A 12,622-nucleotide genomic window follows, 5' to 3' on the forward strand; every position below is an offset into this window, starting at 1 on the left:
TTACCTAGAAACAAAGTATACTTCAGAGACTGCATGTGCCTATTTGGGTCAAATTAACCCTCAACCATAATAAAAATATAATACTGTAAGAGCCTAGCAACTAGCAATCTCAAGAGTCATAAGATGCCCATGTGTGCTTTTACAACGATAGGAATCTTGTTTTTATCTTCTTGTCAGTTTTCATTTAGCATACGGGGAGGGAACAGAGACCTCCCAGCTTTGTACCACTATAAAAAAAGCAAACAATAGTCACATCAACTAGGGTACCACGGAGTGTATGGGATATACAAAAGCACAAAAAATACTTAAGCACCTGCACGTATGGGGCTAGGGTCACACAATACAATTCAGTGACAGCCCTGGAATTGGTCCTAGGACCAATTTTGCCCATGGAGTGCTGTGTAATGCTAAGTATTATTATTATGCTTCTAAAAAGCACCTGCATAATGGGCAAAAAAATCTGTTTCTCTGTAAATCAGTGCAGATTTGAAAATCAAAACTGAATACATCTGCTTATATTTGATATCTGTGTGATTTTTCTGTGGTTTTCCACAATTTTGTCCTCAAAAAAATAAATAACATTCAATGGGCATGTCTAATTTGAACTATAATTAATCTGTTATTCATAACCTGTCAGGGATATAGCTCTACAGCTCCCTACAACTTCCTGAGGAGAGGAAGCCCAGGGAGGTGATGGTCTCTTCTCTCTAGTAGGCAATCACAGGATACACAGGAACAGCACAAAGATGTGCAGGGGAAGGTTCACACAGGGCCTTACGGACTATTTCTTTACCATGAAGGTTGTCACACACTGAAACAAGCATCCTAGCGAGGTGCTTCATGCCTGTCGGTGTTCAAGAGACATTTGGAGAACACCCTCAATAACATGCTTTAGCTTTTGGGTAGCCCTGACGTGGTCAGGCAGCTGGACTTGGTGATGTTGGAAGGTCCATCCCAACTGAACTGAACTGCACTGAACTGTTCTATCACCAGAATAGTTTTGTTAGTTTTTAGTCATATATTGCCACATTTCACAAAGCCTTTGCAAGATTGCTGCTTTTATTTTTTTCTTTAAACAATAAAATATTATGTCTTACATAACATTGTTTGGCACAGTTATAGGCATCACATTCACTGTCATTAACTATAACATGAAAGTCATCATTTTCTTATAAGAAGCACATGGCTCACAGTATTCATCTGCAATAATTTCAAAATTTAGATTTTTTTCCAAGCTATTGAGTAACAAGCTAATTTTCCACTAGAAAACTTGGAAAATTTCTAAGCAGAGTTCCAAACCTCAGCATGAAGCTACGTAAACCACTCTGAAATTTGTTCTTTTGTCCTCATCATGACTGCCTAAGCAGGATATTCTTCATTCATAGGTCTTGTGCTGCTCAGGGAAGGGGATTTATTCCTTGGTTTAAAACATTTTGTTTTAGGGTTTATGACTAGGATCATAGTCCCGCTACAACTATCAGCAAAAGTTCACAGGTTTCAAGACTGAGCTCACATATTAGAAAATGCTGACATTATGGATTAAATCCTGCTTGTCATTCAAGCCTACCCAATCCCACTGCAGTTTGTAAGTTTTCATGTAAAGAGGGAAAGAAAGAGATGCATATGCTTCCTATTACAATTACAAATATAGTTCTATCCTTTTAACCAAAATAATTTGCTACTCAAGCTAATACGTAATTGAATAAAACAGACGTCAAGATTAAATAAATTTGCAAAAAATATCTAAGGTTGGCAAAGAATAAACTTCCATGTTGAAAGCACACCACTTCCTCTCAAGAAATGCCAGGAAGGAGATGCATGATGTGCATGCATTTGATTTCTAAACTTTGACACAGAGAAATCTTCATGCCAAAGACTGTAGAGACTTGAGAGTAAAGAAGTGTAATGACAGCAGTCTAAGCCCTAAAACTGTAACTCTGATGAGATCCACAGGCAGGCACCATTTCACATGAACAAAGGAAAACTTTATGGCTTACATCGGACAGAGGGTATGATATGGTTTTGAATTATATATAACCACATTGCAGCAGGTATTTCAGTAACTCTGAAAGAGACTACAGAATGAATTAGTCTGCTCTTCATTACACAACAGAAAGGAGCATCTTTTTTCCTGTACAAAACTGATTCTGGTCCTTCAGGCAACTGAATTTTCTTCCATTCTACTCAAAAACTGTAAGACAGACAATAATACAGTTTTTAATCTTCCTGCAGATCTTGGAAACGTTTTTTAAATGATTTTCTGCCAATCCTCTTCCACTGAGAGCTTTCACATGGCTCACAGCTAATATAATCCTACATTTTAAAGGGGATGGATTACAGAGAATTATGTTCCTTGTCATATACAAGCACTGAAAGGAGCCTTTTTATTTTCTCAGTTCAAGATCTATTTCAGAGCAGCAGCCTGAAAACAACTGTTTCCTTATGTTCAGATTATGCTTTTGGTCACGCCACCACTTGAATAAATAAGAGAAGGAGACACCTTGAAGGCATATTTTTCCTTGTTTCCCTTCACTTCAGAAGCCATAAAAACTTTTTTTTTTCATAATTTTTTTTTTCGTTGATGTCATCTGATGGTTCTCTTTTTCCTGCTGTCCTTTCTGTCTTTTTTGGACTGTAAATTGATTAGACCCAGCACTACAGTACGCTATGTCTATAAACAGATCAGATACAGTGGGACTCCATTTTTAGGTGCCCCTATACTAACCTTGTTAATAAGGACGTATGCATTGATGGCTAGGATGAGTAGTAATTTGCTATTCTTGTCTCTCTTTGCCTCCCTTCTGTACAGCAAAGGTAAGGAAGGGAGTCAGAGCTTCATTAGTTCATTTGTTCCTCCTCCTTCTCTAATCCATACTCTTGGCCTGAAGGAAATAAAGACATGGAATACTTCCTCTCTTTTTTATACCTAAATAATGTTCAGATAACTCATATGAAGGTACAAGCGTGGGTTTTACTGCTTCATGGAAATGTGTACTGCAAAGCACGATTTAACCTTTGGTACCTTGTTCCACTTGCTAGCAAGAAACAGTCTCTCAATGTTAAGACCATTATTAAAAACCGGTGGCCAAAGGGCAAATAACACTGTTTATGTGCAGTAAAAGTACTTGGTGAGAGTAATTTCTGGAGAAGGTTGCACAATGTCTCCTTCCAATTTTTGTCCAAAGGGTTAAGAACAGCCTTTGTGTTCTTGTTTTCATGAAACAAAGAGAGGAGTATTGTATTGATACATAGAGCACTCTGCTCCTCCTTTGTTTAAAAAAGATTTGTTACAGTGTTTCCTTTTGACAACTATTTATTTTTTTGTCCTGCTTTCCTCACTGATCGCAAACACAGATGTTTCATTGAAAATGATAACACTTGTGTATTATCGTCAACATTCTGATTTCTTCAGTCAAGAAAGGTGAAAAACATATATTTGCTGAACTTCAGACAATAATAACATCATTTGTATAACTCAGCTTCCAAGTCACATAAACAACATTTTTCTACAGTGTGAATTATTTCAAGAAGCTGTTTGAGAGGTTACATAAGTTTAGTAGTCAAACCTATTTCACCAGGAACCTGTATATCCTAACCATGTCCAGAGGTCCCAGCTGTCTGGTAAGAAATGATAGGTTGTTGCACTAAGAGACACAGGGTATTACCTAACTAATATAGGATATTGCTTAATTTCCATAAAAGCTGTTGTGGTATCAAAGGTGAAGACACTAAGGAAGTAACTGTAGAGTTTTCTTCCAAACTTTGAAAAATAATACTTTTTTAACAGCATCCTTTACAAAGATCATTACATTGATAATCTGAAGCTGTTCCACAACTATCCAGTCCAATAAATAATAAAGTAATAAAATAATAAAATAAAGCCTTCAGTCTTCAGCTCTAAAAACAAGACAGCTGCTCCAGTCAATAAATAGTCCTAGATAGTTACCTCAAATAGATATCTTTAAACTAAAAGTTGCTACACTGATTTCTGCCCCAGTTTTATAATAGTGTAATGGAGTATATAATCTGGACCTAGTTTCTTGTGTTAATGTGCTCACTTAAACCAAGCACGTAGGTTTTCATATTACTGCTCATCTACTTGGCTTGTCTTCCTCCCACAAAGGGAGGATGGTTTAAAATACTTATCATTTGCTTTGTAAATTCATTTCTAGTCTGTTAGGAAAAATGTCCTGCTAGATTTGTTCCACTGGCAAAAGATCCAAACTTACATGCTTGGTGCTCAATATATTTATAGCCATGCATTTGTTCACAAACAACTTATTATAAAACCTATAAATCAAGCTTATTTTGCATTTAGAATATGAAGAATAAACTCCCTTTGAGTGTTTGTATATATCCAAAATAAGCACCTATCACCATCTATGTTCAGTAACTAACAAGCCCAGTGAAAATCAAGTCCAATATGTGTTCAGAATATGCTGACTTCCAACATCCGCATAAACTAATGCTAATATTAAAAATTAATAAATAGATTTCCTGGTCTCCTGACAAAAACAATTGTTCTCCACAAAAGCAACTAGGTGGGGCAACCCTTAAAACATAAAGAGAAGATAACTCATTTTGGAGTCTCAGATACGCTACTTCATTAGGGGTCATAAACACCTGTTTTACTATTGCTCAAGTCTAGTATTTGATTTGGACAATTTCAGCTGGATTTAATACAGCAGCTCTTCATGGACAAAGCAAAAGGAACTGCAACTCATCTGTCAACGAGACCACGCTGTGCTTTTTTACAACATGGGACAGAAGACAATGAACTTGCTCAAACAATATACCTGTGTGTGCCACTGGATATGATGGTAGCAGCTATTTTCTGCCAGAAGAATTAATATGCATAAGGATGTTTGCAAAGTTAAACATTCATACTGCATTTAAAGTGTATTATGAGTCCATTTTTTCTACTACAAACTTCTTGGTTTTTTAATTCTTTCTTGGGGATCAGAGCCTAGCTGAAAGTTGTTTAGATGCAAGAGACAGGATAACACCAGCTTGCTCATCTCTAGATGATGTTCTTCAATACTGCCAGAATTCTGTTTGTGCAGCTGCCATGCTGCTTTCTGAGTAGATGAAGAATGAAACCCCTTTATGACTGATTAAGTTTGTTAGTTTGCATCTCTGGGTCAAGTGTACTTTCCTTGGGATTGAGATGCTGCATTTTCTGCAGATATTATTGATCTGTTCCTATATACCACCAAGACTGTTCGCTATCCTTTATAGAGAAGGAGACAGAAGGCTTGTCCAAGTACAGTTTTTGACATAATTCATAGCAGCATTTCTTGACCACCACATGCTGAATCAGTCCTGAGGAACAGCACAGGGCAGGGCTGTTTCATAATGAGCAAGATACTTCCTACTTCATGGAAACACTGCAGTAGCCCAGAGGTCATGCCCGTACAAACTTTATTGTATATATTATGCCAGGTAACCAGGATGCAGAGGTGAGTTCTCTGCTTTCCTTTTGGTTGATGAGCCTTTGCTGTTTGATTAACTCTCCTGAATTGCTGGAATCTGCCTGAAATCAAACTGCAAAGCCTGTATGAGTGACTTTATATCTGGGCTTTTGTGACAGACCAGTGCAAAATAGCAAACATCAGAGACCAAAATCTGACCCACGACTCTTAAAGAAAGCATCTGAACAACCCTAAAAATTACATTGGTGGCATAAGCCCACATGGTTTTTACACTTAGGTCTGCCATAGATACTCTAATACTTTTTATAACCTTTTCGATAAAGCAATTCTATTCCAACAGTCTGGCACTCACAAATAACACTGCAATAAATTTCCTAACACTGAACAACACAGAAAAAAAAAAAAAAATATTGTTTCAGGCTCCTGTGGGATTACAATAGATATATAATGTACAAATAACTCAGAGAACTCCGAAAAAAATCATTCTTTAAAACTGACACAGTGTACAGCAAATGAAATAAAAGATGCAAAGCTGAAGTCACCAAGCATCAGGGTTGGTATCTGTTAAAGCTGGTGTTGTAACCCGTGGTCTAAGGGATACTCCAAGATATTCCTTGGAAGTGTAAGCAATGGGACAGTCGAAAGTGAAGCAGTCTGATGGATGGCTGCTGGAGGGCAGAAGGTAGTGGCCCCAGCAGTTGGGTTGCCTAGGAACCCAAACTGACACCCTGTGAACAGCTGAATTTTTTCAGACCACTTTGCTTGCATTTCAAAAGCTTGTGATTGAGATATTACAGAGCATGCGTAAGACTATCACATAACCTTCAGCTTTCAGGTAAGTAAAACTAGATTGTTAACAAATTACTATATGCTTCCTCCAAATGTTCCTAAATTGTTACTGTTTGCTATGGAAACATTTCCAGTGGCCATCTATAGCTATTAGTCTCCATTTATAGCTATTAGTCAAGGTGACACAGGAAGTGTTGAAACAGCAGATCTTGTTAGAACACTAATATTATTAAGACAGAAGTTAATTATTCTGCAAGTTAACTTTATGACCAATTAATCACACAATGGAATAAGTGCTGGAGGCATTCTATCCCAGATGCATATGCTAGTTTACCTGCACTATTGCACACCTCAGGAAGACAGCTTTTTGAAATATAAAGCAATAAAATGCTGAGCTAGAAGAAAATCTCTTTTGAACTATCACAAATTCAGGCTGTGAATGTAAATCTTCTGCATTTAAGGAGGGTTAACACAATGCAGGATCACTCTTACCTCCATGGGAAAGGCTTTAAAATTAACTGTGTGCTCAGAACCACGCTGGTTTTCTCTCCCCCAGTGAAATCGAACATCGTGTAGTTCAAACTCATGTCCTCGAGGTAACGGCCCACCTATTAACACTGGGAAAGAACACAAATGGTAACAAACTTGGCTTTCCAAGCAGACAATCCACTGAATATATTCTCCAAATACAATGGGGAGATGGCTGCAGGCTTCTTTATTATCAACTGTGTGAGAGAGAAAAGTAAAGTTGACAGACATGGCATCATGAGTGATAGTGGTGGTAGGGGGATGGTTGGACCAGATGACCTTGGATTTCTTTTCCAACCTTAATAATTCTAGGATCTTTACTTTTGAACTTCTGTGCAGGCACAGAATGAGAATCCAGGCAGCTACAAACAACAGTGAAAACACTGTCAGCTGCTGTCTCAGTTTTATGAGGCAGAACAGCTGGTTCATAACACTAAATAAAAATATTATACCTTTATCAGAAGAGCGAATATGGTTATTGCTGTTATCGAGACAGCAGGTATGTACTCTAAACAGATGGTGGGGGTTCTGAATTGAACTGGTCACTACCTCCAACTAGTCCAAATGCTTAATTTTCATCACCTATATTTGCTGTGTCACAGAAACTGATAGAAAACTTTTGATTGCCAATATCTTCCAAGATGAAGGAGTTAAGACATATACCACCTGTCAGGCTTATGAGATACAGAATGCCCCCATATCCAAATATAATCAAACTTAGACACAGGAGCTTATTTACTTTAAAACAGCTCGTAGGCAGCCATGACTTTTTTCCTAAGGCAGTTTTTTAAAACATTCAGAATTCTTAAAAACGTCTATCCATAATTGCAGCTCAAAGCAATCACTTTATATAACACCTTGATTCTTTTGCATTAATAGAGTGCTTCACCATAAGAATAAGTAGTATAAGCAAGCGATTTTGCTTGGACCTTTTTAGCATCCAATCTACTTTTAAATTAACCAGTGGAAACCCTTTGCCCAGGGATTTGTGAATCTGCTTTGGCCCAAATATCTACACATGTTGTAAGTAACTTTCTGCTGAAATCATTGAGTACCAGTTTCTACACAGGGCTGAATTTTACTTAAGGATGTTCACAGTCTTTCTCACTCTAGCTTACAGTTCATTGACTGTGAATCCTTTACAATCTCTGACAACTGGTAGTGATTATTTAATTGCATAACATACATCTTTAGGGAAGGACTTTTCCATAACATAAAGTTATTTTGATGCACAAACTAAGTAGCCTTAGTTATATTAAAGCAATTTAGCAATTGTGTCATATTGCAACCGTGCAAACACAAAAACAAAAATACAGAACTATCAAAAAAAAAATAAAAATGATCAGTTACGGTTTTCATAATCAGTTGCACTGGATAAAAAAAAAAAAAAAAGTAAAATATTCTGATTAATGTTCCTTTAATGATTCTTCATAATCATTACTAATTCAACTAATCTAATAGTCATTAGCATTTCTAAAATGAAATGTCCTTAATGTAGTCATGGATCCAAATTTGCTTCTTAAACTTCCTTTATCCATATTGAACCCATACCTGTATCTATAGGGAAAATCTACAAAACTGGTGAACATTTGAGAAAACAACCAATTAAAGTATTTAGGGAAACCTGGAAGAATAAAAGAACTTGAAACTTAATTAGGTCTACTTTTTGGAAAAGCAGAGCATTTCTCTGTTCTAAAACATTGTTCCTAGATAAAGTGTAACTAGAAAAAAAATGTTCTCTATATGATGCAGTTTTGTATCTGCAGGAGCTTCAAAGAGTTTATTTTTTAACCTAATTTATACATTGATCCCATGATAAATGAATTTCAATGCATGAAGCATGTTTATCTTCCTTTGCATTTCATCAAATTTTGATCCTTGTCAATAGATGCAACATGTTTAATTTTGCTTTTCATCAACTTTTGATCCTTACTAGAAAACAACTCCGAAACCACCATCTGCTACACAATCCACTGACAGAAGTCTCTGTTAGTAGGATATCCTCCACAGCACTTTTCAATATACAGTTCCATTATACAGTTGGTCATGCTTCTTCCACCTAATGTATAACATATGTATGATGATCAAATTGGAAGCAGCCTGTAAAAATGTTTACAATTAAGTAATAAGAAAGACTGGGGAATTCCAGATGGACTGTGTCCTGAATTAAAGGATAAAATCAATCTCCAGGAGTGACAAATTGACTTTTAATATGTACTTAATCAGTTTATTTTTTTTCCACAAATAAGTTTTTCTTTGACTGTCAACATAACAGTAGATGTGACTCTCTTCCACATTAATTGGACAAAGTTTCAAAAGCACTTAGTATTCAACAGTTCCCATTAAAATTATCTGGCTAAATGGACTTGTCATCAGAGATCCCTTGTGAGGAAGAGAAGCTGCAGGAGTTTCCGCAATCCCTGAAAATTGGCCAAAGTAGTAGGTCAAACAGAGCTTATTAACTCTTTTTCTCATCGTAGAGATAGCAAATGCTGTCCTCTCCCTCCCAAAAGCGGAAGAATTATTCCCAGCTTAGAAATGGAAAACTATGTAATATGAAATCTAAATAGAAGATGAAAGTAAACCAAGATCTCCTAAATCCTAATCCCATACCTCAGTCATAAACTTTTACTCTGTTTCACATTACTGCTTATACTTCAATGCTCATCTGCCTGGCATCACACTGCATTCAAGTTTTAAAAGCAGTATTTTTCTTTTCCTAAATCTCTAATGGTTTTGCACATGCACATAAGTATGTTTGTCCCATCTTAATAATCATTGTCACCAAGTTACAACCTGCCCTTGGGAAAGGTAGGTTTTAATGAGTTGCATTTTGGCACACAAGTGGTGAGATGTGGTTTGTGGTCGCTCTTGTCCACTCTGCAGGAGAATCAATAACCTTCCTGATCTTGCAGAGAGAACCATGCTCCCTGAGAAAAGAGCTCTGCTACTGATGAAGGCAGTAAAACTGTCTGGAAGTACAAAACTTCTGTTCTATTGGCAATTTGCAAAAATCTGTGGAAACAAATGTTCTGTTTTGCAATAAGACATGGAACTTATCATGAAAGGGAAATTATAAAGGAAAACAACATTATTAAATAAAACAAACCCTTGTGTTTAAAAAAAAAAAATAGTGTAAAACTGAACTGATTCCCTCACTCCCTGCACAGCTGCAGCTTACGGGACTATTGGGATCTCAGAAGGAAACAAAAGTTGGACTGTCTCATGGTTTGACAATCTTCAGCTGTTTAAATGCCCCCAAAAGACTGTTGCTAGCTAAGATTCGTTAGACTAACTTGGATACTCTTCAAAACACATGGTAAGCACTACCACAGTGTTGGGAAGCACAAAGGATTTTCTTCTGCCAACTTTCTTGACAGTTGTCTCCTTTGTACAGAATAGTTTATCCACACAAAAGGTCTGAATGAGATACCACAATTTCACTAAACTTCAACGTGGCTTCTAGTGCTTTTCTTTTTATTGGCTTCTAGTTCTTGTTTGTTGAATGAACCCAAAAAAAAACACTTTAAGAAATGATTGCTACCTGCAATGCTACCTGCTCTTTATCAGTATTGTAAGTATGTGTAACTGGAACATCTTTCTTAAGTTGTCCAGTTGTGCAGTTAGCATTGGCAGCCTACTCGAATGCACAGAAAAACTTTACCTTAACTTACATGGTCTTTGGACCACAGATGAATTTTGCCAGCTGTACAAAGCAGTTTGAGCATCACACCGTCTGTGCAGCAGCCTGCACTGCTTCTGACAACAGCCAGCTGTTAATGCCACTGAAACAGATGACACCACCACCGCAGGGAACCCCAAACTAGCTCTGAAGAAATCCCTATGACCATCCATTCATTTTGGCATCAAAACCTGCAGCTCCTGCTGCAAAGCCAGCTCCTGCTCCCATTTAAGTCAGAAGCAGCACAGCAGCTGGGGCTGGCAGCAGCTCCCTCCTATGCTCCTGGACACACTTTTAAGGCAATATATGAGCTTTTAGCGCTTGCGGAAGGCCACTGGAAAAGTGTACGCGGTGTCTCGCTATACCTGACTTGGACTTGAGGGCGATCTGAATGGAGTGCCCGTCGTTGATCACCTCGCAGTCGCGACAGACGACGTAGTTGGGCGACAGGCGCACGTCGAGGAGCGAGGGGTCGTACTTGGCTTCCCTGGAGTTGAGGTTGATGGGCGACTGGTACTCGCCGTTCGCCTCGGGGAAGAGCAGCCCCCACTCCACCCCTGCAGCGCCGGGAGAAGCCGTTATGTCGCGACCGGAGCCACCGCGCGGCGCGGCTCCCCCGGACGGGCGGACAGACAGACGGACAGACAGACAGACAGACAGCGGAGCCCCCCCCCGGCCACCCAAACTTTGTCCCCTCCGCAGCCCGCCCGGCCCCTCACCTTCCTCGTAGCCCCACTCGGGAGCCTCCTCCCGGCGCGGGCAGGGCTCGGCGCCCCCGAGCAGGCTCCTGTCAGCGGCCATGGGCGGCCCCGGCTCCTCCCGGAGGGGCACGGCGGGGGCTGCGCGAGGGGCGAGGCCGCCTCACGGCGCTGCGACAGCGGCGGGGACAGGGGCAGGGGCTGGGGCTGGGGGCGGAGGAACGGTGGCAGCCGGCGGAGCGGGGCGCGGGCAGCCAGCGCTGCCTCATGCCGCGGGGGGAGCCGAGCGAGTACGACCGCCCCGCGGCGGCCCGCCCCCGGCGGAGGGTGTGAAGGCGGCCCCCGGGGGACGCTGCTCGCCCCGGCTTCCCCCTGCCCTGCCCCGGCTTCTCCCTGCCTCGGTTTCCCGCAGCAATGCCCCGACTTCTCCCAGCCCCGGGGCTGTACCCCCGCCTGTGGCAAGGGCAGCCGGGGAGAGCGCTTTCGGCAGGGGAAGGGCAAAGTCCTGCTGCGCCTGCAGGGGGACGGCCCCGGGGGCTGGGGGCTGCTGGAGGAAAGGATCTGGGGGTGCTGGGGGGCGCCGAGCTGGCAGGGAGTCAGCGGAGTAGAAGGGAAGCCTGGGTGTACTGGAGAGAGTCCAGCGAAGGGACACCAGGTCGATGAAAGGACTGGAGTACCTCTCCTGTGAGGAGAGGATGAGAGAGCTGGGACTGCTCAGGCTGGAGGAGAGAAAGCTTGGAGGGGGATCTCAGAATTATCTAGGTTGGAAGAGACCTCCAAGATCAACTAATCCAAACTCTGACCTATCACTAACAAGTCCTCCACTAAACCATATCACTAAGCTCAACATCTAAACATCTTTTAAAGACCTCCAGGGATGGTGACTGAACCACTTCCCTGGGAAAAAAAAAAAATACACTTTCTTCTGATCATCGTTGATCACTGTTGCTTTGAAATCACCAATGTCTACAAACACCTGAAGGAAGGGTGCAAAGAGGATGAAGCCAGGCTCTGTTCAGTGATGCCCAGTGCCAGGACAAGAGGCCATGGGCACAAACTAGCACTCAGGAGCTGCCATACAAGCATCAGGAAGCACTTCCGTGCTGTGCTGCAACTAAGCACAGGTTGCCCAGAGAGGCTGAGGAGTCTTCCTCCTTGGAGATATTCAAAAGCCACCTGGGCATGGTCCTGGGCATGGTCCTGGGCAACCTGTTCTGGGTGGCCCTGCTTGAGCAGGGGTTGGACCAGATGGCCTCCAGAGGTTCCTTCCCACCCCAAACATTTTGTGATGCTGTGGTTCCTCTTCTTGCATTGCTGTGCCCCTCCTGGGAGGGGATGGAAGCACTTGTTGAGGTTAAGAGAGACACTGAAAAAGCAAGAGAGCCCAGCTCTGTCTTATACATTCTGAAGGAGGGTTGAGGCCTCCATGCTCTACAGGGACTCCTTCATTTAGACCACATCCAGGAGTGTGGCTTGAACCCCTCCTGCAGAGT

General features: G+C 40.9%; 1 protein-coding gene across 1 annotated transcript in view; it reads right to left on the reverse strand.

The window, feature by feature from the left end:
- The window catches only part of CA8 (carbonic anhydrase 8), a 47,473-nt gene extending 36,064 nt beyond the window's left edge, over positions 1 to 11,409 (reverse strand). Inside the window, exons 1-3 of the mRNA XM_032182306.1 lie at positions 11,151 to 11,409; positions 10,797 to 10,988; positions 6,714 to 6,838 (exon numbers count right to left, since the gene is read on the reverse strand). Coding sequence (XP_032038197.1) covers positions 6,714 to 6,838; positions 10,797 to 10,988; positions 11,151 to 11,232 — 399 coding nt within the window. The 5' untranslated portion in view covers positions 11,233 to 11,409. The remainder of the gene's footprint in view (positions 1 to 6,713; positions 6,839 to 10,796; positions 10,989 to 11,150) is intronic.
- Positions 11,410 to 12,622: the final 1,213 nt, after the last annotated feature.

This window comes from Aythya fuligula, chromosome 2 (assembly GCF_009819795.1).
Source record: "Aythya fuligula isolate bAytFul2 chromosome 2, bAytFul2.pri, whole genome shotgun sequence".
Classification (NCBI taxonomy): domain Eukaryota; kingdom Metazoa; phylum Chordata; class Aves; order Anseriformes; family Anatidae; genus Aythya; species Aythya fuligula.